Genomic DNA, 26940 nt, shown 5'->3' on the forward strand with positions numbered 1-26940 from the left:
TTTAATTTATACCATTTTCACCCAAGCTTTGCAAAAATGTATCAAAGAGAAAGCAAGGTATTCAGTTCTAGTTAACAAGATAATAGCCCCTAAAGCAGCTCCTTGAAGTCTGGGGCAGTAGGCAGCTGCAAACATCCGACTGAAAGCCCGTCTGTGGCCTCACAGCTTCCAGTCGAGGATGTTTACAGTCGCTCACTGTCAACAGGGATCTGCTTTCCCTCTGTTAACTTGAAGAAGATTCCCCAGCAGGTGTGTCTAAGATGTATAGGCAGCAAGTCTGTACATTACTGAAGTCTCATTCAAATAGAAATATTGTAAAAAAATGTCTCACATTCAAAACAATAAGCTTCATGAATGTCTATTATTCATTTACCAAATTCCTAAAAAATCCTTGATGTACTAAGATGACATATGCAAACAGATCTTATTCATTACTGTTAGCTACAAGGAACAAACAAGCAAAAGCAGAGTTACTTAAAATGACTCCAGCATGTGTTATGTAATGAAAATCCTTCTTTGAGTGAAAGTGACCAAACATGGAAATTAAATCATGTTAGCAACATAAAGTGCACATTTAACATTAAATACTACATTTAAGTGAAATTAGACTCTCAATAAAATAAAAGGTTTATTTCAAACATTATAAATTCTGACAAAAACAAGACTTACGTGCTGCTTTTATGTATCACTTTTGCTCTAAAATCTGCTCCCAGAAACAATTTGTAAAGTCAGCTGGTTTTTGAAAGAGTAAGCAACAATCAGGAGAAAAGTAGAATGGAATAACAAGGTCTACAACAGGCATATATCAGTTGTGGATCACAGTTTCCCACTGGAAAAACACTGAACCTATCACTCGCAACAGAGTGACGCACGTTAACTCTAAATTTGAATGTTTTGAATTCCACTCCCATTCTTTTATGAAAATAAATGAGGAAAACTGAAGGTTAAGCTCTATCAGTCACTACTTTCCTGAAGTAATTCAAAACCCTTCCTAGTCCAGTGAAAGATTAAGTTGATACAGAAAAGAGGGTGTGCCTTTCCCTGAGATTTGTTTTCAGATGAAGTTACCATAAGGTTCTTAAATTGCAGAAGTCTTAGTAGTTTGTGACACCAAACCCAAAACATAAACAAATCCACACAAACAGTGTCATGTTTACTGAAACTAACAAATGTGAAGAGCTCTATAAATTACTTTTTCAAAGCAAAGGGTAACTCTATCCCATTAAGGTTAAGAAAGTTAATCTTTGAGGCAGCAGGTGAAAACAAGCTGAGTTATGTTGTGGCCTTTTTCTTTATTAACTAAGGGCTTTGAACTACTAAAACTTCCTAGGGAACCACGCTTTCTCAATGGGTCAAGTCACATAGGGGAACAAAGCAAACTTTATCAGTGCTGTGAGATTCTACATTCCACAAATTCTTAGTACTTGGCATTCCTATACCACTGCTGACTAGAGCTTGAGTCAGTTCACCAAACTCAGCTACAGTAACCAACCTTGTGAACTTCTCCACAAGACACCCACTTCTTTTAAGTTAGTCACAAATAGACAGTCAGGGTACTCTTTAATTAAAACAGATAAATAACAATCCTTCCACCCTGTGAAGATATTGTATAGCAGTAACTGTTTACAAAAAGAAAATATTTTCACTCCCATAAATTTTCCTCAAAGTGACAGATCTCCTACTTGCTTTGGAATCTTAGCACTTTTAAATAATAGCTTTAAATTAAAAATGAAAAACCCTAAGCGACTAGTAGTACATCCTAAGCAAACAATCTCAAGGAACAATTCTGTGAACAGGTGAAAGATATTAAGCCTTAGCACAACGTTGAAAATCCAGCCTTCTGCTCAGAGTTCTATGAATAAACATAAAAACTTCTCCAAACAAAGCATGAAAGACCATAAAATCTTAGTTACAAAGTTCGTAAATAGAAGGGCATTTAACAAGTGTCTATGTACATGGGCTTCCTTTTTAGCAAGTCAGCTAGATGAAATCCATGTGAAAGGTAAATCAGATCCATCCCAACTAGGTGTGGAATAATTCTGCCAGTTGGAGACTGAGTGTTATTTAGTGTAAGCTATTTGGTTGTTTTTGAGTAATTGACCAGTACCAGTTCTATTTGGAACAGCAATCCCCCAAATGAGAGTGTGGCAACAATTCCCAGGACAGTTTTTTCTAGCCCCACATACCTGTACTGCCCCTTGCCCTATGGACTCTGAAATTCTTATTCATATAGGAAGGGAGCTGAGTATGTGCATTTCACAAAAGTTATAAAATGATTTTGCTATACCTTCCAGGCAGAAAACCACTCATCTAGAAAGACAGAACTAAATAAATTTGCCTAAGATCTTGCCACTACCTGAGAAATGTGACCAGTAAATCCATTTTAAAAATCATGAATTAAAAATAAATATGGCAGTATAAGAATCAATTGTGTCTTAATACATCAAACCCAGGTTTGTCTTAATTAACCCTGAAAATGCATAAAAGTCTCCCTACCCAAAGTGCAGTTCTGGATGTCTATACTCTAATCAGATTTTGTAATCTTCCCCAGACCATTTTGTTTTAACAGTTTGAAGGATGAATTCCTTCTGGCAGTGCACAGTTTAGGACTGGCCCCAGATAAAGTTTTATAAATTTCCTTAGCTATCCTAAACTATTCAGTCTTGAACCCTCTTATCCTCCTATATAATAAAAGGGTAATATGCAAATTGACCCTAAAGGCAGAACAACCAGAATGACCGCTCAATCAGTCACTATGAGGCACACTGACCACCTCTCGGTCCCTCTCCCTGGCCGGCAGGCTCCCATTGCCAAAGGGGTGGATGGCGGCGGGGGGCAGGGCCAGCTGCCAGGGAAGATGGCCCTGATCACAGGCCAGGCCTAGGGAGCGTATCCACGCACAAATTTCGTGCATCAGGCCTCTAGCTGATTCTATAATCAGTTTATTTTCCTAAACTCTGCATAATTAAGAACAGCTTAAATTATTACAGTGCTCATGCTCCCCCACCTCCCTCCTTTCATATACCTAAATTCTCCAGATTTTAGGATATCAGAGTATTTCATACTTGAATGGTGAGATTTAGGCACTAATCAGCAGCTGGAGGAAGTTATCATTACTGTTTTTGTTGATTTATTTATTTATACTAGGTCTGTCCTTTGGTCAAGAAAATGCAAAGGTGCATGTAAGTGATCTTACCTACTAGAGAATGATACTTCGTCCTATGGTTCCACCTCTCTTTTCCTGCACATTCATCTAACCTCCATTCCCTCTAGTCTCTGAATGCTAGTCATTGACATCCTAGGAATGGAAGTGTTTCATGTCAGCACAGAACCCAGTGTCCAGGCTCTGTTCTGCATCTTTCCATCCACCATCTCTCTGGAGGCCAAGGTTCCAGGCAAACTGTATCAATAGTATTGGCATTTGGCCCCTATCCCTTCCTTCAGAAAACCCACCTTAAGGCAAGAAACACAAGTAGTCTCTGCTTCCTTCTGTAGAAAACATGCACAGAACTGGTCTGAAATGAAAGGAAAATAAATGAACAAACAAAATTCTGCCTTTTAAAAGTAATCTTCATCTTCTTCTATTTATACTTTACACTTAGTAGGCCAGTGTTTTTAGCCTACTTGAATTCTAATTCACATTATATTTTTTACTAATGACAGTGATGAACTTTCCCTTGCTTTAAAAAAAAATTAATAAAAATACAGACCTACCTGGTCCTTGCCTGTTGAAACTGGCCATAGGCTGTAAATTTACTGGGAACATTTTCCCATGGATTGTGCACACCTGGAAGATTAAGAAACTCAAATTCTAGGAAGCAAGGCATTATATCTTGGATAGTATAGAGTTTACAGAGTTATAAAGAATAAAATCTCTCCTACTCCAGAAGTTAATATATTTTGTTCAATTAACACTCTTTTGTAAAATTGTAGTGCAAAATAAGTTGAGAATAAGCTCAATTGTGTATACTCAAGTTTACAGCCTTAACTCTAATACATTTTTGTTGTATGTCAAACAATGTCTACACATAATCTCATTTTAACCTTGCCATGGTATCATTATCACACAGATGGAAACACCAGGCTTTAAGAGTTGGAATCACATCTATTCCTCACTGCAATATTATGATTTTTTTTTTGTTATTCTAACCTCCTGAGTCATCTGTGGAGTTGGAGAGGGTGTAGGTTTATATAAATATGATATAGTTAATAATAATTCAATAAAAATGTGTTTTCACTATAAATTGGACATAACAATAAAAAAAACCTTTTGAGTAGAAACAAATATCCATGTCCATTGCTGATACAATTCATTCAATCACTTACTCATTCTTCATATATTTTATTCATTTGTCAAAATCTCATTTAAAATAATACTGATTTACAATGAAGGCCAGGGCTACTGAGATAGGAGCTATCCAAGCTTATCAGAGTGTTGTGGTTATTATCAACTGACTTCATCATCCTCTCCTATTGTGGCTGGCATTCTCACCAGGCAGGGGGATTCCAGAGGGTCAGGGCATCCCAGCCTTCAGGCTAATGAGGGACTTTCCATCCCTCTCCTCCCATCCTTTCTCCCTCTCTTCCTTCAGCGTTACTGTTAGCAATTCCCAGGCAACATCCCTCAAACCACCTGCTGGCTCAGTTCTCCCCACTCAGGGATTCCTGCTCCATTAGATTTCGCACAAAGAGCACTCTCACCCAGGTCCTATTTCTAGAGAGGGACATTAGAAGTTTAAGATTAATTTCATTGTAATCATCACATGGAAGAATTCCAAATTCAAACAGTCCTTGTTTTTGCTTTTTAAAATCAAAGCTATTAAATTATTCCAAACAGTAAAAAATCAACATGTTTAGTATTAGAAACTGCATTTTAAAATATTTTTTGTTTATACATTTCACAATTTGTTTTTAACTTACGGCAACTGTACATAGTTGATATTTCTATGGATATTTTAGCCAAGTTAAATGATTTTGATGCTCTTAAAGAAAGATTTGAAAGTAGTTTGCCACTTAGTGCACTTAAAAAATACTTTAAAAAAGTATTTCTTAGAATTAGCCAAGGTTAGAGTCTTTTCTTAATCATTTTGTGTAAAATAACATCAATAAATGCCATACAAAAACAGCCATATTATTGACATGCTCAGAAACTGATTCTTTCTTGAATTATGTAATCAGTAAAACAGGTTACAAAGCTCTGCAGTGATACAAACATTAGATATCCCATCAAATTCAAGAAAAGACAAGAAAATCTATAGGCATAATATAAATAATATTGTGTCAAAAATTTAGAGCATACATGTTTTTCCTTCCTATTTTTTGTATTTTATAAGTTTTCTTTGAGTACTTTAATATAAACATTTAGAAAAAAATGATTGACCCATTATCCCAGATATAAGAATTAGTTCTCCCATATCTCAAGAGTAATATGTAGATAGTACCAGCCATTTCTCAGAAACAGTTCTCCATCTCGATAAATCTTTGAAAAGAGAGATTATATAAGCTCTGAAGGCCATGATTCTGTCTCAGCCATTATTGTGTCTCCTGGAGTATATAACATGCTTAACATAGCAGGTACCCAAAGAATGCAGGCTGAATTTTTAAAACGTTGATAAAGAGAGTCTTAAAACACACCTTATTTATAATTATGCAGCATGTTTCCTTTGAAATTTATGAGTTCATAACTCTTAAAAAATAGGGCCCCCCCTTTTAAAAGTGATGAAGTAGACAAAAGTTAATTGGTTCGTGTTTAGAACAAAAGCTATAATATGAAGATGTGATTCCCCAGCCTGTGGTTTATGAAATTATCTTGAGACCAGCTGATGCTTCTGCCAAGGTGTAAAGACAGGGAGCACTGGGCCCTTTTGATAGATGATTGGCACAGGCAGATTTCTGACTGTCACTGAGCCTATTTTCTCTGTGATTGGACACTACTTTACCTACACCTCACAGTCCTCTTCTGAGAAATGACTAAGATACGGGAAAGCACCATGGACAGATTAGTTATTCTTCCTTATTATTACCTTCTGATTATGAACATGTTAGGGCAGATTAATCAGAAGAATGTTTACTAAGGGAAATAAACTACTAATGTCATTTGGGCTTTTAAACTTGCTACATGGTCTCATTTGACCTCACTGGACATCAATTTTCTCAACTATAACAAGAAGGTTAATCAGATTCTCTCTTAAACCCTTCCAGCTATAAAATCCTCTGACTCTAATCCCTTCAACTGCTTGAATTTATGAGGTAGGGGTGGGAAATGGAGTGGGAGAGGGTTGGAAGAGTTTTTTAAATATTAAACATACACGAATCATGGACACAGTCTTCCATTATTAGTGTGATTTTTCTTAATACAAAGAAGCACAATTTAGCCTGACTTCACTCACCATCACTTCCCACACCCATACATTTTTTAAAAAGCAGGATTATAAGATAGTTTGAGAGTATACTTATGGACACAGTAGTTAATAGTTGACTTATGAAGCTTTCAATAGAATTACCTCCAATACTGTCTGGCATAGGAATTCGGTTAAAAGTAGCAAAAGAAAAAGGTTCATATACCTTATACTTGTGGCAAACAATGACACAGCATACAGAAAAAGGGACCAAAAAATTCATATTCAGGGTTGAACCTTGAAATCCGGTTGCAAGACCTCTACACTATTTCATATAGAGAAAGGCAACTTAACTTGAAATAGCTCACTGCATCTCCAAACCAAACACTTTCAGCAGCACTTTACTTACTACAAGTTAATGTATGACTTACACTATTTTGGGCAATCAGCAGGTTAGTTGCTCATGTGAGGACTTTTTCAGACTTTCAACAAAATAACTGTAAACTCACAAGATAACTATACCTCAAGTCAAAGAATAGTTATTAAAAACTCATGATTTCATCCTATTATATTCACCTAATTAATATGTACTCAAACAGCAGGTTTGTGCTAAATTTGAACCACTAGGGATAACTGATGATGGAAATATAGTGTGACTGGCCCTAATTTTATTTGTAGGTTTAAGCATTAAGACTGGAGGTAAAAAAGTTTAGGTCAACCAAATAGGGCAGCCACAGAAGCAACAATGACAAACTACCAACTACTGTTTTGCTTCTCTTTCCTGTAAAGAAGAAAGAGGGTCTGAAAACTATGGGATAACTTCCATTAGTTTCTAAAGATGAAGATTCCATTTCTCCCTAAGAAAATTTGGTGTGGTGGTAATCTAGGATGTACAAATGGGGAACCTCTGATGAACAGTGGGGAGGAAACTAAAAATTTCCATGACTATAGGGAAGGATAGACAAGTGGGAGGAAAATGGATAAATTAAAAAAGAACAAATGAGAAAGAAAACGCCCTTTCCCTCTTTCTATTCCCTACAGGTAATTTATTAGTGATTCTTGAAATGTTTGAACAGCATGCTATTGCCATGCAATGATCAAGAAAATACATTTTTCAGTTTACTCTTTGTTTTACTGATGGGGATCTAATCAAACTTGTTAAGACCTAGGCCCCTCCACCTGGAAAATGAATAGTTATTTAAAAATAAATTAATTTCTTCAAATCAATACTTTATCATTAAATTAGCTCAACATTTTGTTATTTAAAGCAAGTATTTTTCATAAATACTACTGAATAATATACCTTCCTACAGAGATTCAAAAAGCAGATAAAGCCCTAACTGGTTTGGCTCAGTGGAAAGAGCATTGGCCTGCGTGCTCAAGGGTCCCAGGTTCGATTCCGGTCAAGGGCATGTACCTTGGTTGTGGGCACATCCCCAGTGAGGAGTGTGCAGGAGGCACCTGATCGATGTTTCTAACTCTCTATCCCTCTCCCTTCCTCTGTATAAAAAATCAATAAAATATATTTTAAAAAAAGCAGATAAAGAGAGAAACTTCAGGAGGCACTAAAATGAATTAGCAGAAAGTTTAAAGGTAAAATTGACCATATTATTTTGGATGTTCTGGAAGCATCACAATTCCAATGATTCTATCCCAATCTATAATAAAAAAAAAAAAAAGCCATAATATGCTCATTAGACCGGACGTCCTCCTAGATGTCCTTCTAGACGACCTTCCTGACAAAGCTGGGGCTGTTAGGGAAACCCGGGTCCTGGGTCCCTGCCAGTGGCCAGAGGAAAGCCCAGGTCCCAGGTGCCAGAGGGAAGACGTTGCTGGCAGCTGGGGGAAGGAAGGCCTACTCTTGCACAAATTACATGCATTGGGCCTCTAGTATAATCATAAATCAGTAGAAAATACTTTCAGACTAGTGATCTGACCAAAAAAAGTCATTAAGCATGATTTAAGCAGCATCCCAAAAGAAATCCTAAATTCCCTAAAGAATTAACTTTAGTCTTATAATCTGTGGAATGAAAGTGCCACACTTTTATTTCACCTAAACTATCTATTAAAAGGTAATTTATATACAATAAGAGTACTTTACACCCATCTTAAAAAATAAGTGATGACCTCACACCTGTCAGAATGGTTATCATCAATAAATCAAAAAACAACATATGTGGGCAATGATTTAGAAAAAGGGAACCCTCATGTACTGTTGGTGGGAATGCTGATTGGTGCAGCCACTGCAGACAGCAGTATAGAGTTACCTCAAAAATTTAAAAATGGAACTGCCTTATGACCCAGCAATTCAACTTCTGGAAATTTATCCAACGAAACCCAAAACGCCATTGAGAAAGAATATATGCACCCCTTTGTTCATTGCAGCATTATTTACAATAGCCAGGATTTAGAATCAGCCCAAGTGCCCATCAGTAGATGAGTGGATAAAAATGCTGTGGCAATTTACATAATGGAAGACTACTCAGCCATAAAAAGGAAAGACATCTTACCTTATGCAGCAGTATGGATGGACCTGGAGAGTATTATGCTAAGTGAAATAAGCCAGTCAGAGAAAGACCATATAATTTCACTTATATGTGGAATCTAATGAACAAAATAAACCTACAAAAAAAATAGAAACAGACTCATAGATACAGAGAACAGACTCACAGTTATCAGAGGGGGCTGGGTAAAACGGTGAAGGAATTAAACAAAGAAAAAAAAAAACCTCATAGACGCAGACAATAGTATGGTGATTACCAGAGGGAAAGGGCTTAAGGGAAGGTAGAAAAGGATAAAGGGGGGATAAATGGTGATAGAATAAGACTTGACTTGGGGTAGTGAGCACATAATACAATATACAGATGATGTATTGTAGAATTGTATACCTGAAACCTATATAAATTGTATTAACCAATGTCACCCCAATAAATTCAATAAAAATTTAAAAAATAATTGATAAAAGTACCCTAATTTAGTCTTTGAAAACACTAATTAAAAAATCCAAAAACACAAAACTTACCCCATTGGTTGGAATCACAGAGCCTGATAGTCCTAACTTTTCTTCTTATTTTTCCTTTCTTTCTAAAGCACTCTTTAAAATTGCCTGTTGTATTTTTTAATGTACTCAGAAGTCCTAAGGCTCTGGAAGTTTTTCAACTAGTAAAATAAACATAGCAATCGAGTACCTGCAGTTCTGCTAACAGTATTGTTTGTATTCTAAACCCCATCTACAAAGGCTACAGAGAAAAATATCCAGTATAAACAAATATTACTTAGATACCAGTGGCATCTCAAAGCAGCACACCCAAGTCTCAAAATGTAAAAGGGAGAAATTTTCCACTCCTACAGTACATTAACTCCCTGGTGAACCTTGTCAGGAAAAGAGAATGAAATTGCCTCTGTTACTGTGAAGTTGGGGATGAGGTGTGGGTATGAAGGAAATCACTAATTCTCTTTCTTCATTTGTTCACCATTATTTTTCCCTCATTAAATCTCTTCTTTTCCATGATGGCTCTCTCTTTTCTCCACACTTCCTCCTTTTAGCTGTTCCCTCCATTCACAGCAATTCAAGGAATTAGAGTTTGCTATGAAAATAGATCCTTTGAATCTTTGTTAATAAAAAGTAATACAATGATAGTTTTAATTTATACAAAAAGAATTGTTTCAAAAGTTTTTGTTAAAAATGTGTAGTGTGAAATTGTTAAGCTTCTCCATACTTTAGCATTATATCTTGAAAAGTTCTAACTGCTGCCAGAAGAAAAGTATAGTTAGCAAAAAAATTTCCATTACTCTTATATTAAGAAGCCACACCCCATACAACTAATGACAGGAAAACATTTCAATTCAAACCCCTAGCACTATCCAGCCTGAAGCAAAGTTGTTGTGTGTGGGGTTTTTTTGTTTGTTTGTTTTTTAAATATATTTTATTGATTTTTTACAGAGAGGAAGGGAGAGGGACAGAGAGTTAGAAATATTGATGAGAGAGAAACATCGATCAGCTGCCTCCTGCACACTCCCCACTGGGGATGTGCCCGCAACCAAGGTACATGCCCCTGACCGGAATCAAACCTGGGACCCTTGAGTCTGCAGGCCGACGCTCTATCCACTGAGCCAAACCGGCCAGGGCATGTGTGTGTGTTTTTTAAAGATACAAAAATAAAATACAACTCACATTTTCAGTGAAGAAAAGAAACTCTGGCTAAATAAGTAGCAATTATGCTGAAGAATTTATATGCTAGGCACGACTGAATGTAAAAACACCAGAGCAGTCAACCATAGCATTAACACTTTGAGTATGATTAACAGAATGAACTTTCAAAGGTCAATTAAATGTCAACACACTTTAAAGAGATATTTTTCTTATGAATGGTCAGAGTATAATAACACCTCATAATTTAGGGGTCCCCTTCTTAATCCAAAGGTAATATGCATGTGATATAGGTATATACATATACAGACTTATGTCATCAACCAGATTACTATAGAAAGTCATCTGACATTTACTCTAGAGCTTTGACTAAATAACTATTTATTATACAGCATTATCCAATAAAGATGAAATGCAAAGTACACTGGAAACATTAAGACTAAACTTTATCCAATAGCTGACCCTATTTATCTATAATTAAAAAAAGCATAATATGCTAATTAGACCAGACAGCTGACCGACCTTCTGGACGAAGCCGGGGCTGCAGCTGTGCGATTGAGGCAGCCGCCATGGCTGTGAAGGCCTACTCTTGCATGAATTTTGTGCATTGGGCCTCTAGTTCTATAATAAGAAGTCATTCACAAAGACAACCCTTTACTGTCCTTAATACATCATCCTACTACTTAATGCATCTCTTCCACTAACCTTCCCTGAATGCTTGTGCTTAAAAAGCTTACCAAAAAAGTACATGGCATTCAAAAACTGCCATGTTTAGCATTAGCAATCTTTGGGATAGACCAAGTCCTAAACTCAATTAAGAGCCCATATCCCATCCCACATAAGGAAGACCAAGTTGTCCTAGAACCTCAGAATGAGAAGGGACCATCAACATCATCTGACCCAAACCTCTCCACATTTACAGCTCAAGAAATGTAGAACCACAAAGGCAGAGCAACCTGGCTTATCTCCCATAGCTCCTTAGTAGATGTCAACTCTTTAAAACGTACTTTGTCCACTGTTTTCTTCTCTATATAAAATCTATCATATACTTTCTCTCCCTTAGGACTTTAAGACCAAGTTATAATTGACCAAATAGCTGTGGCTACCATTGGAATTCAGAGGAGAGAACCTTTAAGATGTTAATGATCTGGGAAGGCTCCAGGAAGGAGTTGGAAATTGAAGAATGGTAGAATCTGGTTGGTTTGAAAGAAGGCATCAGGGAAGCAATATGGGCTAAGGCACTATAGTGAGTGAGCCAGCCATGTTCCAGGAACTGCAGAGTATGTAAGACCATGGTTTCAGGACCACTATATGAGCCAGCAAGAGGAGGTTCAATTTGATTGGGGGGTATATAGCAAATAATGAGAGAATCTTGATTTTAGAAAACTGAGGTGAAGACAGCAAAGACTAGCATTGCAATATGTTTGCAAGACAGAATGGAGATGGGAAAAGAGAAACATTGTGGTGCCTCATTGGGGTCTGTCTACTAATATTAATAATTTTTACGGGGTTATTGTAAGGAAAACGTGAGCTGATGTGAGAAAAGGCACTTTGAAAAGTATAAGAGCTCTAGAAAGTAAAGGTATTTTTAAAAGTTGGAGGCAGGGGTCTCTCTGATCATGTCCTCACGTTTTGATGGCATATATTTCTCTGAAAAGGCAAATTTGGAGTTGAATTCTGGATGTACTACTATGGGGTCAGAGGTAGAAATCTCCTCCCTTCAATAATTCTAAAACCTAGATCCCAAAAGGAAAGACAGCTTCCACCCTAAGCCCCTGCAAGGTTGAGGATCATCAATACTAAAATACAAAACCAGGATTAAAAACGTGAGGCAGAACACATAGTATTTCTTAGAGTAAGTCAACAAAGTATATAAAGGATTAAATAAGGTGGTACAAAAAGGGAGGAGGGGAGAGGAGACAGCAGCTGAGGCAGCCCAGGTTATTAAATGGCACTGCAGTCTGCATCCTTCTCCTGTCCCTTTCCCTCTACTCAACAATTACTATTTAGTGGTCTGACCTTACCTGTGTCCAGAGCTACTTATCTCCTCCAGCATTGTCTTCCTCTCTTGTCCCTCTTCTATAGCAACTCTCCAAGGCTAAAAGAGAAATTTTTAAAAGTTACTACAATAAATTAAAAGCTATATATATGGAGTATATACTGTCAGTTATTATCTGTCACTAATTTGTATCTTACATAATTTATAATCTTACATAATTTCCAAAATAACTCCTATGAGGCAGGTAGTGTTAGCCTCATTTTTAAGTAAGGTTGAAAGCTTAGAGCAGTGGTCGGCAAACTCATTAGTCAACAGAGCCAAATATCAACAGTACGACGATTGACATTTCTTTTGAGAGCCAAATTTTTTAAACTTAAACTATATAGGTAGGTACATTGTTATTAACTTAATTAGGGTACTCCTAAGGCTTAGGAAGAGCCACACTCAAGGGGCCAAAACACCGCATGTGGCTCGCGAGCCACAGTTTGCGGACCAGGGGCTTAGAGGGTCGAGGATGCAGCTCAAGGTTACGTAGGTAGTAAAAGGCAAAGCCGGGATTTAAATCAAGTGTGTTCGATCTCTCAGCTTATGCTTTGAACCTCTCTTCTAAATTCTTCCCTTTTATTTCAATAAACATGGAAGTCCTCACTTATATGTCAGAGAGTTTATGGAGACAGAGAGGTTATAGGACCCATTATATGGGATTTCAGTCGAAGTTTTGACAACAGAGGGCAAGGGGCCTGGTTTCAGCCAGATACTTCTCTACCAAATTATCAGATTTAAGACTGAAATCTTCAAATGTGTTTAACTGTGTTGAGGGAATAGCTTTCCATTTGGCATTCTTGCTCTCTCACAGGCCTTCTGTCCCTTGGGATCAATTCCCAATTATTTGCTTGAAACCTTATCTCCCTTGTTGAAGAGGAGGAAGTGGCTGGGATTGCCACTCCCACAGATCACACACGAGCTAGATGTGGTGGTGAGAGTATCCCACAGTAGGAGGGGTCTCTTGGATCTTGTGCCCCAAAGCAGCTTTAACTCTTCTTGTAGGTGGTGTCTTGGTTAGCCTGCCGAAGCAGTTCATGAGGGAGGGGTTCCCTGGTCCAGCTAACAGATGAAGCCAACATGTCTGGTGCTGGAAGGGAAGTGATCTGAGCAGTGGGCACCTCAGGATGCTTTTTTTAGTGCTCCCAGATTCTAGGACCTAGAAGCAACAGTTGCCATTAAATACTGGCAAGAAAACTCTAACACTATTTTTTAAAATGTAGTGTGATTTGGGAGAGTTTTGTTAATAATACAGATTCTAGGTTCTGCTAACAGAAATTCTGATGCTTATAGGAAGGTGGCCAAGAGTCTGAAGTTTTCTAAGTGCTACAGAAGGTTCTGATACAGGTGGTCTAAGGACCAAAAACTCTCAGATACACTGCTCTATTCCTCTACAAGGCTGTCTAACCAGCAAACCTGCTCTGAGGATTACATTATACAAAGACAGTTTGCTTGGTCAAATATCAATGCAGAGTGGTCACTTTTAAATAAGGCTACTAGGCTTTCCAGAAGTTTCCAGGCTTACAACTGTTGGGGACTTCTTTTCCTGATATCACCAAATAGACAGGTCTCTCAGGAAAAATAAAATATCTCATTCATGATGCAGTCCACATAGGATATCTCCAGACCCAATGCTTGTCTAGAGTGAAGAACCTTCTTGGCAAGATGCTATTTCCAGTGCTTATTTTATATTTGGTGTAAGATTGGAGACAATTTTCTCACTGGAGATTTACTTGATTTCAAAGATACATTTTCCTTCATGCAACTGCATTGAAAGGCTTATTTCATGCTATCATAAAACCAAGTTAAAAGTCAGACAGAACTCAAATGAAATATTATGGTATGATTAAGCCATTTAATTAGACATTCAATCACAATGCAAACAGCTACTTATTATTTAAGAAACATACCTTTTAAAAGGTTTGTGTTCTTCAAAGAAAGCTAAGTCATAAACGGTATTACATTAAATCAATATTGCTATCTTTCTCCAAGAAACCCTATCAATTGTCTTTGTCTCTTTCTAAATCTGAATCCTTATTTTAAGTTATACACTTTCAGGCTAGATACTAGAATAAGCTCACTTTTTCTGCCAGTTTTTTCTTTAATACTCTCCCCTCTTTCCCATAAAGCATGATAATAATTCTCTTTAAGGTTGGGTAAATTTTTTTAATTATTATTATCTGAACAGTAGGTATTTTATTCAGCAAATATTTGTTGAGTATATTTGTGCACACATATTTTTTTAATCAGCTTCTGTTGTTATAAGCTCCATGAGAAGATAAAATGCCCAGGAGCACCTGACATCTAGAAGGCACTCTCAAGAATGACGAGAAAACTGGAGGGACTAACTCATCACTGAGAGAACAAAATAACTTCTTTTGTATTGAGTACTGACAAGTAGATATTTAATAGTTGAGAAAATTTTGGTTAGGGAAAAAATGTTTCACTTTTTATGGAAAAAGGTCAGGTTTACCATAATAACCAGAAGTTAACACTCCACTGTTATTGCAATACAACCTGTGATGACAATATTTCAATACCATTACTAGACCAAAGCTTTAACATTAATAATTTATTAAAATTATACATGCCACTAACACATCCCAACTAAGATTATGTAAGTGAGCCATCTTGGCGTCAGTGATACTGAACACAGCAGCTATTTTCAATCCTTCATTAAAATTAGATCAAGCTGTACTTGCATTACGAAGATTTACATTAGTTTAAGGTTTCTTTGGGTACAAGTGACATTTTCTTTTCCTTCTTTGTCAGAAATTAGAGCCCCATCCCCCACTGCCCTCCACAAGTTTTCAGTAGAAAGAATACAGAAAAAAAAAAGGGGCGGAGGGGGGGGGGGACACCTGCCCCGTTTCCGCTCTCCTATGTATAATAAAAACCTTGTTCTTCCCCTAAACAGAAGGGATGAAGGGATCGATCGCTGAGGGGACCTGTCACTTCACCCTCAAGCCTGGTTCCCTATTCCTAGCCATGGCCCCTAAAACTTTTTAAGTGGTTGCAACTTAAAAAACAACAGTCTTGAGAAGCATTTATAAAACAAGTAACGAGTGGCTTTTTTTTTTTTTCATGAAAACCAAAACAAAACCTTGAAACACTACTGCTTGAAGACAACTGACTTGAAAAAGTTACTTCTCCGTAGAATGAGAGGTGAACCCAGGCGCAGGGAGATAGATCGTGGCCTATGGCTTCACAGGAAGGCCCAGGGAAAATCTCAAGCAGAGATCTATCTTGAAAAGGGGCAGACGTGTAGCTCCTGTAGCTCTAGCCCAGTGGTTCTCAACCTTCCTAATGCCGCGACCCTTTAATACAGTTCCTCACGTTGTGGTGACCCCCAACCATAAAATTATTTTTGTTGCTGCTTCATAACTGTAATTTTGCTACTGTTATGAATCGTCATGTAAATATCTGAGATGCAGGATGTATTTTCATCGTTACAAATTGAACATAATTAAAGCATAGTGATTAATCACAAAAACAATATGTAATTATATGTTTTCCGATGGTCTTAGGCGACCCCTGTGAAAGGGTCGTCCGACGCCCCCAAAGGGGTCGCGACCCACAGGTTGAGAACCGCTGCTCTAGCGGCTCAAGCGTAGCCTCACGTATCTCCCAGGAGGATAGCTAAGTGGTTAAGTCACTTGCCCAAGGTCAAGCAGAGCCAGTCGGTTGCAGGCAGGGCTGCTGCGCGACCTTCTAAATTTTCCACCCCCTCCCCCCAACCCCCTCCCGCACAGGCCCTCGGTGGCCCCGGCTCCCGGAGGGTTCCCACGGATACGGTTCACGAGTCGGTGGCATGTCAGCGCCTCTCCAGCCCTCACACTTTTTATGTGTTCTCCCCGCCGGCTCCAAAAAGTAGGAACGGCTCTGTCCACGCCTTGTCCCCCAGCCCAGGTGCCCCCACCACTGAACCCCACCGCGCCCAAACCCAACTCACCCGCAGGCCCGGGGCGCAGAGCCCTAGGGCGGGCTCCGGCCTCCCCGCAGTCCCCGTGGTTCGCGCAGCGGCCCGGGCGGACGACGATCCCAGAAAGTCACCGGCCGGCCGGGACCGTGGACGCCAGGGGCGGGGGCCGCGCCACGCCGCCCCGCGGAGGCGCCGCAAACTTTTCCCGGCTCGCAAGTTGCCGGGCTCGGCGGCCGGGACCGACTTCCTTCGCCGGCCGCGAAAGCGAGGGGGCGCCCCTATGCCGGGCGGGGGCCGGCGGGCCAGGAGGGGGCTGGGCGAGCCGGGCACCGTCCAGCAGGGGCCGGGGGAGCGCGGGCGCCGGCATGTGAGCTCGGCCGCATTGTCTCCGCGGCCTCGGACCGGCGGCACCGGCGGGCGCGGCCGGGAGTAGCCGTCCCGAAATTGCCGCCCCTTTTCGCCGCGCCGCTCACCGCGTTCTTTGTGTGGCGCTCGCCGCCCTCGGCCGCTCCGCCACTCGCCTGACAGCTGATGGGCGCGCCACGCCGGCTCCGCGTCCCCCGCCGGCGGAGTCCGGCCCGGCCGGAGGAGGAGAGAGGAGGGGCGAGCGTTGACAGATGCTGTCTCCGAGCGGCCCCCGCCGGGACGAAACCGGGGCTGCCCTGGGGAGACGCGGCCAGGCACCAGCCTCGGCACCGTGCTCCCCCTTCGAGCCCCTTTCCGCGCCGGGACCCTCCCGCCCGCCCTCCGCGGCCGGCCGCCCGCCCCGCTCCGGTCCGGCGCCCGGCGCCCAGCTCCGTCGCCCAGCGCGCTCTGTCAGGACTCCTCGGGGACCCGCCCCGCCCCCTGGCTCCAGCCGCCTCCAATGGCCTCGGCCTACGGGGGCAGTTCCGTCCAATCAAGTGTCGGAAAGCCCGACCAGTCCCCGAGAGGGTAGCCAATAGCAGGCGACTCCGGCAACACACCCCGCCCTGATCCACTGGGAGCAAACCGCTCGGAGCTCGCGGCGGGACCCGGATCCCGGCGCCCCGAGCAGGGCGAGTCCGGCCCCGCCGAGCTGTGTCACAGAGCGAGGGTCTATGGAGGGAAGTCCGGTGCTTACATTACTGTTATACGGGGTGTGGACGAAAACGGGAACACTGGACGCACTACTTTTGTAGATGCTACCTGAACTTAAACTCCTTTTTCTGCGGAAGTTCATGCATGAAGGAAAGCGGCACAAACACGTAGTAGCACTTATTAACTATTCGAGTTAAAGACTTTCCTTTTAGGACATCGCACTGCAGTGTTAAATCAGGCAGCTCTCAGATTGGTACATCTGCTGTCCTGAACATGTGTATTCTTTATAGATTTGCCAGTACACCAGGTATCTGAAACAGGACTCTAGCCTTCTTCAAAAGGCTGGCGGTCATGACACTGACAACGTTGTTTTTTTTCTTACTCCTTTCAAGAATGAAAACATAGGAGCTTTGTATTGAAGTCATCTTTATTGTGAACTTTATTTCTGCAAGGAAGTCACATACTATCTTAAATAGAGACTGGATGAGATAGCTGACGGGGGTGGGGACTTGACTAATTCTAGCATTCAATCACAGTACCTTGCAAATAATAGACACTCTATTGCTGTTTATATGATATGAAAAGGCTTTGGTCCTATAAGATATGTAAAATTTATTGAGGTTTTTACTGAAAGTGGACTACACTTTGATACAAACAGTTATTGGTGAAATTTTTAACATAATTTGCATATATTATAAACAAATAACACTTATTTGTATTTCAAATAACTGTCACATTCAGTTTATTTCTTCTGGCAATAAACGTTGCATTTAAGCATTTTTGTACACTTGCACATGTTCTTTCTGCATAAATTATTTTGGGGACCAAATTTTTTTTTAAAGATCTGTACAATGAAGAAGAAGACGATGAAGACGACAGAGAAGAAGGAGAAGGAGAAGGAGAAGGAGAAGGAGAAGGAGAAGGAGAAGGAGAAAGAGAAGGAAGATCAAACAAAAATAATGGCTTGTGTTACCATTTTGCTTTTGCAATTGGAACTCACCACACCTTATCAAATTAGCTTCAAGGGATAGCATGGGCTCTAAGACTTAAGTTTTCTCAAAAGATTCTGGATTGACCTTGAGCAAATTTCTTAATGACTAACTCTAGTTATGAAAGGACAATATTCCAGACTCTGCCTGCCTCATCCAGGTGCTGTGAGATCCAACCAAGATAGTGATTGTAAAGCATTGGTTTTCTGTGTGTCAGTGTACCAAAATCACAGCAGTCTTAATATGTTATTCTCTATCTCTGCATTTCTACAAGCAAGTGTCAAGATACTTGCCCACTAGCCGTCAATCAATATTTCCTCTGACTGCATATTTTTCTCAATATGAAAGTTTTCCCTCAAACTAGATATAAATAAGACTCCTCCCTCTTAATTCTTTACTCTCTCTCTCCCTCCCCCCTTCCTCTCTCCCTCTGTATTCCTCTCTCCCCCTCTTTCTCTCTATTTTTTTTTTCATGGAGAAGGTATTAGGGAAGACATTTAATTAACATAGCCTATGGTTGTCAATGTGTATAGTTTTACATGGAAGTTGTTAGTGGCTTCGTCAGGTTTATACCTACATCTTAACGTAATTTTGCAGCCATTTACCAGGGATTCACTTAAGATATTCGTGCTTAATTTTCAAAGAGAAAAGCAAATATGTATGTTAAAGACATTTCCATGTGTCATAATATAATTTGTTTACTTTATTCCAAAATATACAATCTAGTACAGAAGTTTAATTATTACTTCAAACAAATGTACATATGGTAACACTAGAATTTGCTAAATTTAATTGAACCAGCAGTTGTTATTTTCAACTAATTAACTGAGTGAAAACTATGGAAGAATTCATGATTATGAATCCAATATGCACCACTTATTAAGTATATTTAAGTCAAAACCAGTATTAGGAATTAATAAGTCCACACCCATTTATTTCAGGGAATTAATATTTTATCAATTGTCTGGGTAATATGGGTGACTCCACTGATGAAGAAATCACCAATGATTTCTTCATCAGCTGTTCAACAAGGAAGAGGAGAGCAGTCGCTCTATTAGAGAGCTATCAGTTTTAACACATATTTAAATGTTTACTAAACAACCTGACTTTGGGGGTAGTTTTAGCATTTGTAAAAATAATTTTTAATTTATTAAAAAATATTTTTATTGATTTTTAGAGAGAGAAGGGAGAGGGAGAAAGAAAACCTTGATTTGGGAGTGAAAAATCCATCCATTGGCTGCCTTCTGCACCCCCCCTCCCCCAACACACACACACACACACACACACACACACACACACACATTTGCCTGAAATCAAGTCCTGTCCTGACCAGGAATCAAAGGGGCAGCCCCTTGGGTGCGTGGAACAATGTCCAAACAACTGACTCACAGCAGCCAGGGCAGAATAATTTTTTAAAAATATATGTTTATTGATTTAGAGAGGAAGGGAGAGGGAGAGAGAGATAGAAACATCAGTGATAAGAGAGAATCATTGACTGGCTGCCTTCTCCACACCCCACCCTGGGGATCAAGCCTGCAACCCAGGCATGTGCCCTGACTGGGAATCGAACCGTGATCTCCTGGTTCATAGGTTGATGCTCAACCACTGAGACATGAAAGCTGGGCCAGAATCATTTTTAAATACATAGACATAAGATCTTTTTTTTAAAAAAAAAAATCCTCACCCAAAGATATGTTTTTATTGATCTTTAGAGGGAGAGGGGGAGGAGGAGGGCGAAGGAGAGAAACATCAATTTGCTGCTTTCCATATGTACCCCAACCTAGGTATGTGCCCTGATTGGGAATGGGACCCAAAATCTTCCAGTGTATGGGATGACACTCCAGCCAATTGAGCCACCCAGCCAGGACCAGACAGAAGGCTTTTTACAAATTGAATTACATGATCTGACTAGTGACAATATTATTTCTTCTGAATTTTACATTTAGGACACTTTTATCTCAACATTTCTTATTAGTGAATATAATAAATAACTGGATTCACATCTTGCAGATTCTGATCATTGGTATGCCTCTGAATTTCTGTGTCTTGGACAAATCAAACTTCCATGTGACTTCAATTCACTGAATCCAATTCATTCATTTGAAAATGATATTATTAGGAATAGTGAAATAGTATCTGTTAGAGAGAGCAGAAAAATAATTCCCTCATTTACCTTTCTGTTTCTTAAAGGGATGAGGGAAAATTTATTTTCTGAACCACAACATCAGATTTTTTTTAACTCTCCTTTTACAAAACTTATATTTATCTGATTTTTTTGAACCCGACCCTGGAGTTTCTTCACTGTGGTATATTTATGGCAAGAGTCTTTTATATGTATATGAAGGAACAGAGAAAAAATTTCAAAAAAGCATTGGTGATGGGCACAATAACTATCCCTTCTCATTTTATCTTGGGCCACAATCTCAAGGCAAATTTCTTTTAGTGATTAGTATTAGAAGAAATTTTGTTCCCCCTGAATTGACATATCTGTAGTGTCTCCTTTTAATTTCCACTATAAGGCAGCTCTAAATTAAGTTTACAGCTCAATTTAAGAACATTTTGTGGTCTGCCTCATCGTGACGTTTTTAGAAACATATTTTCCTTATCTTGGTTTATTATTTTTGCTATACATTACCAGCTTATATTTGCATGTATGCATTTTATTTAAGCTATCTAAAAGACTTTCTAAAATAAGGTGAAGTATAAATGCACAAATAACATTTTGAGTCAAACATTACCCTGGGTATGATTAGCTGAGCAGTGAGGACAGCATGAAGGAGATTGCTATGGGTTTTCTTCACAGGGGAAGAGGAATCCGATTCACCAGGTATCTCAAAATCTTTTTCAAAGAGGCAGAAAAATATAGAGGTACAAGATGGGGAAAATGTATTTATATTTATTTTTTAAAGTTAAAGTTATAGGAAATATGCATTTATTAATATTTTCTGCAAAGTCAGGAGTTTCAAAAATAGAATATTTGTTTTAAATTTAAACTGAAATGCATATTATAAATTATCCTTAAATCATGGTCACTTCCCATGTTACCCTTTATAGTTAAGGGTAGCCTTTACAGTTAAGACAATAACCACTAGATTATGTTTCAAATACAGTATATCTTTTCACTAAGATTACTATACACCCATTTCCTTCAATTTTAGTAGTCTCTTTTAGAAAATAAACATGCCCCCCTTCTGTTTTTAAATAATATCCTACAATAGTTTTATTTTAAAAAGGCTTTTCCTGAGTAAGATACTGTCTTAAAACCATTGTAGAATCATCTTATTTTATTTTGTTTTATGAGATCTACTTTAATTAACTGTATCTTTAAAAAATCATATCTCATTTAAAATTGAGTCATTTACACAAAGCAGACGGTGTAGCATCTCTTTTTCTGGCCAGCAGGTCAGCGTGTAGGAGGTGCTCAATGAAGTTAGAAGCGTTTCTGCTGTTAAAACTCAACTTAAATATAAAAACATTTTTATCAGCTCACATAATTCACAGTCCACTTTACAATCTTGACAAAGTAAAATTAAATGTGAGAAAAGTTTAAAAAGCTGACAGAAGGTGGAAGATGAGAGAAGGGAGTAAAAGCAGAAGACAAGTAGGGCATTCATTGCCTTATTCCACCTAGAGGGGTGTCAAGAACCAGACTTAAATTTGTTAGACAAGAACCAGAAGTATGAGTAGATATTTCTAAATTACAACCAACAGAACTTAAAAATATAATTATCCAAATTACAGAGGGTTGAGAAAAGAACTACAGGAAAGGAACTAAAATCTCATTTTACATAGCTGAGGGTCTAGCACATAGAGATAGGTAGATAAAAACAAATATATACATATGTTAGTTATTCCATTATTTAAGTTTTATATTTTTTTCCAAATAAGTTTATTATTTAGCTTTCTAAAAGCAGACATGGTTGAAAGACTTTTCCTTTTTGGTGGGGGCTAGTATTTCAATTGGGTGTGAGAAAGATTGTAGTCTTATTTAACATTTTTAAACCAAGTATAATATTGTTTAGATGAAATTTTTCAATATTACAAAAAGTCTTAACATAAAATTTGTTTTAAAAAAATAAATGTAGGGTATGCTGGGAAAGCACAATTGTAAATATTTTGGGTAGGTTAAAAGGAGGTTTGGGACCTCAGTGTGCTAAAATACAAACATTAATCAGGAATATATATGGTGGTTTTATGAAAGCAATTATAATGGGATGTATAGTGCAAATATTTTATTTACTTCACAAACAATTCATAATATAGTAGATTATCTTTTTTTGTGCTTGAGAACAACTGTGCCTTGAAATCCCACAGATTCTAGTACAGATTGGAGGGTGTTTGTTAAATGCCTGTTTTTGATGAAGTAATTGTGTTTCATTTGAAACTGTGAGACTCAGCACACAGGAAAACTCAACAGAAAATGTGTTCAATTGTGAGCTTTATAGCTTGAAAAATGAATGAAAATTATGAAGAGAAGATTCTGTGGAAAGTTACAAAAGAATTTAGAAATCTGGAACAGAGAATATTTGAGTAATTAACATTTTTGAGCTTTGGGGGTTCCAGATTTTTCAGATATAACTCACAGTTAACTTTATGTACCAGTGAGGAAGCATATTGGGGCCACTGGAAAATACTACAGGGGGTCTTTTAGAATTAGTTCCTCTTGGACAAGAGGGAAATCAACCTCTTAGATTTGCAGTCTGCATTGTAAATATTCAAAGACAAAGAGAAAAATCATTAACACAATCCATGGAGGAAGAAAATGTGTGTGAAGTGTGTGTGTGTGTGTGTGTAAGGGACTAGGCTGAATTAATTATTTGGTCACCAAACCTTTGGATCAGCTGCCAGGTGATAAGGAGCAGGATAAATCTAAAAGGAATGTCCAGAATACTTAAAGAGTTAGAGTGAAAGTAAAAATGACTGTCAGAGTATAATGTTTTAACCCTATTATGCAAATTTTTATTTTGTTTATGCAAATTTTTATTTTATAATGTACTAGAGGCCTGGTGCACAGATTTGTGCACCGGTGGGGTCCCTTGGCCTGGCCTGCGGGGATCAGTGAACCTCCACACCGCCGCCTGACCTTACCTGCCAGCTCCTCGGGCTCCAGCCCGCTGTCCTTGTAGATCCCCCACAGCACAAAGTAGTGCGCAAAGCTGCAGGTGGCCAGGGAGGAGCCCAAGCCTGGGCTGGGCACCACACCACTCCTGCTCATCCTGGCCCTGCTGTGCCTGCCACCACAGCCACTCTGGCATGCAGGGAAAGTGTCCGTGGCAGAGGCTGGTACTACAGCTGCACTTGCCAGCCCTGAGCCTGGCATCTGGTGCAGGTCTGTCAGCTGAGCAGTGCTCCAGCTGTGGGAGCTCACTGACCACCAGGGGCAGCTCCTGCATTGAACATCTGCCCCCTGGTGGTGAGTGCGTGTCATAGCTACCAGCTGGTCATCCAGTTATCCAGTTGTCCTGATCGCTTAGGCTTTTATATATATAGATGGTGCCATTTGGAGAGAATATTTGTGGAAACTGCCTGAACTCTAACCAAAGCATTCTCATATAGGTGCCATCTCTTCAAACTTGTCTGGAAATAAATATAGCAATAAGTGTTGAATTTTTATTCACCTTTTTTTTTTTTTTCATTTGGAAAGAACCTTCACATATGTAATATCATTAAATCTTCATTACTTACTCTCCAGATTATGAGAAGGCAGTCTGGGGTAGTATTTGGATTCAAAGACAGTTTTTAGTTCTGCTAGTCTGATGGGACTCAACCAGGTCACCAATTCCTCTGGGCCTATAAATGAGGATGATAATAATTTTAGATGCTTTATCTCTCTTGCTATATATTGTTTTGAGGATGGAAGTGGCCAGTTTGTTAGAATGTGCATTGCAGACCATTATGTGGCTCACCAATGTGCTTATTAGCACAGGTTCTATTCCCACATTAGAGAGAATGGAAAGGAGGCACAGTGATTGAGATGCATTTTCTGTTACCCATTTAGATAAGGCTCTGTTCATGGCCCTAGGGCCCCAGGTCTCTTAATTATTCATGTTCTTTTAACTACTCTGTGGGCATCAACTATGACATTAGAATAATCTGATGTTTCCTCAATTTCTTTCTTGAATCGAAGAGCTTGACTAATTGGTTACTAGGGCCTTTCTGCCTAGAAACCCTACGATAATCAAGAATTTGGTTCTTCAACTCTCTCAGGGCTTTCTATTAACTTAAAGGGGATGAAGACAACCAATGCAGTAGATAAAGAGCTCTCTGTAGGAAACAGGAGCATTTCCCTTGCTCCTGAGAGAAGAAAATGGGTACAGAGAACCAGGGACATGGTCTGAGTTGGAAACTTCAAAAAGATAAAACAGTTCCTGAAGATATCCTGAATGTGGGGATAGAATGGACATGGAGAGGGAATGTCTAAGGTTCAAGGGCAAATGTTCAGTGACATCTTCTAAACACATAAATGGCCTTGTTTTGCTTTAATGGATCCATATGGAACAGAGATGACCATGAAAATGTAAGACCCTTTCATCCTTCCCCCAGAATTCTCAGAAAAATTGGTAGAACTTTGGATATCTATAGCTAGATGACCCATAGCATAGAATGGAAATAAAAGTAAAGACAAGCCCTAATCTTATTTGAGTGCCCACTTCTCTTATTATTGCTAAATTTTGTCTTTATTGCCCAGCAAACATTATGTTTAAGTCACATAAAATAGAATATAAATTGTGATCTGTTAAGGATATGATACACAATATATGAATAGAATAAAATCTAGAAAGATCAATGCCTAAATGTGGTTATCTCTGTGTAGTAGGATTATGATGATCTACATACTTTTTTCTATTTTCTGAAAATTTTCTAATAAACAAGTTACAATTAAAATTATAAAAATCTTTTAAAGGCATATAACTGATAGAAACTCACTTCTTCATTGCTGAATTAGTTACAAAGTTTTTGAATAGAAAGAGATGTGTGCCCTGACTGGTTTGGCTCAGTGGATAGAACGTTGGCCTGCAGACTGAAGTGTCTTGGGTTCGATTCCGGTTGAGGGCGTGTGCCTTGGTTGCGGAAACATCCCCAGTGGGGAGTGTGCAGAAGGCAGCTGAATCCATGTTTCTCTCTCATTGATGTTTCTAGCTCTCTACCTCTCTCCCTTCCTCTCTTCAAAAAATCAAGAAAATATATATTTTTTAAAAAGAGATGTGTGCAATGTATGAATTATATTAAATTGCTTCTTATTGAAAATCTCTTTACTTGGACTTTTGAACCAAAAGTCTAAATATTCATTGTGATAAAATAATTTAGATGATTTTCATGGTCACCTAAAAACAAGGAAATCATATAAAAAAGAAGAGAAATAAATTTTCAGTGTGACAGTTACCTCTAACATCTAACTCCAGTTTTGTGGTCAGCTGTTTTCCTTTGAAGGATATGGAAAATCTTTGTGGCTCATTTGTTCACTTTAGGTAGAATACTTAAGGACTAGAGGCCTGGTACACGAAATTCGAGCATGGGCGGGGTGTCCCTCCACCCAGCTTGTGCCCTCTCTCAATCTGGGATCCCTTGGGTAGGGTCTCTAGGCCAGGCGGGTGATCAGGGCCTATCAGGGTTTTCCTTCTCCCGGTTGCAGGCAGCTGGCCCTGCCCCCACTGCTGCCACTGCTTGCCATCTGTGTGGTGCTTCCCCTCCCCTCCCCCTGCCACCGTTTGTCTCCCTCTGCCAGTGACAGGCATGGGGTGCGATCGCTTGGCTGGCCTGGGCTTCCCTCTGCGGGGTGATTACTGGCTGGCCCCACACACCTGCCACAATGTCGCTGGCCGGTGGCCTGGACCCCCCTCTGTGGAGTGATCGATTGCTGGGCCCCCAGATCAATCGCCCCACAGAGGGAGGCCCCACCCACCCACCACAATGCTGCCTGGGCCTCCCTCTGCGGGATGATCGATCGCAGGTCTCCTTGGGGCGATCAATCGTGGGGCTCTGCGATCAATCACCCCACAGAGGGTGGCTTGGGCCTCACTCTGTGGGGCCATTGTGGAGTGATTGTGGGGCCTCCTGACCAAACGCATTGCACTTGTCTTGGCTGGCCTGGTGCCAGGGCATGTCATAGTGTGGTTGTCTGGAAGGTCTTCCGGATAGTAGTTCTGCTGTTCAGTCGTTCAGTCTATTTGCATAATATACGTTTATTATTATAGACTAGAGGCCCAGTGCACGAAATCATGTGCGGATAGGGTCTCTAGGCTTAGCCTGTGATCTTGGACATCTTCTGCACTCTTCCCAGTCCCCAGTCCAGCCCCACCTATGCCACCCACCCCAGTTCCTCATTCTCCAGCAATCAAAAGAACAGTCCACTCTGCCTTAGGTACCTCATGCCATCAAAGGGCACCTGGCCCTTTGCTCCCTTTAAAGAAGTAAAATATATGCCCTCTCTCTGCATCTGT

The 26940-nt window shown here is 39.6% G+C and overlaps 1 protein-coding gene across 1 annotated transcript in view; it reads right to left on the minus strand.

Annotated features, from left to right (window-relative positions):
- LOC308520818 (uncharacterized protein) overlaps positions 1-17652 on the minus strand; it is a gene marked incomplete at its 5' end in the record, with an annotated part of 89645 nt that extends 71993 nt beyond the window's left edge. Inside the window, 5 exons of the mRNA XM_081093548.1 lie at positions 3454-3515; positions 3715-3787; positions 12513-12586; positions 16482-17264; positions 17554-17652. Of these exons, the coding sequence (XP_080949674.1) occupies positions 3754-3787; positions 12513-12586; positions 16482-17264; positions 17554-17652 (990 nt within the window). The 3' untranslated portion in view covers positions 3454-3515; positions 3715-3753. The remainder of the gene's footprint in view (positions 1-3453; positions 3516-3714; positions 3788-12512; positions 12587-16481; positions 17265-17553) is intronic.
- Positions 17653-26940: the final 9288 nt, after the last annotated feature.

The sequence above is a fragment of the Myotis nattereri genome (assembly GCF_964212035.1).
Source record: "Myotis nattereri genome assembly, chromosome: 6".
Taxonomy (NCBI): domain Eukaryota; kingdom Metazoa; phylum Chordata; class Mammalia; order Chiroptera; family Vespertilionidae; genus Myotis; species Myotis nattereri.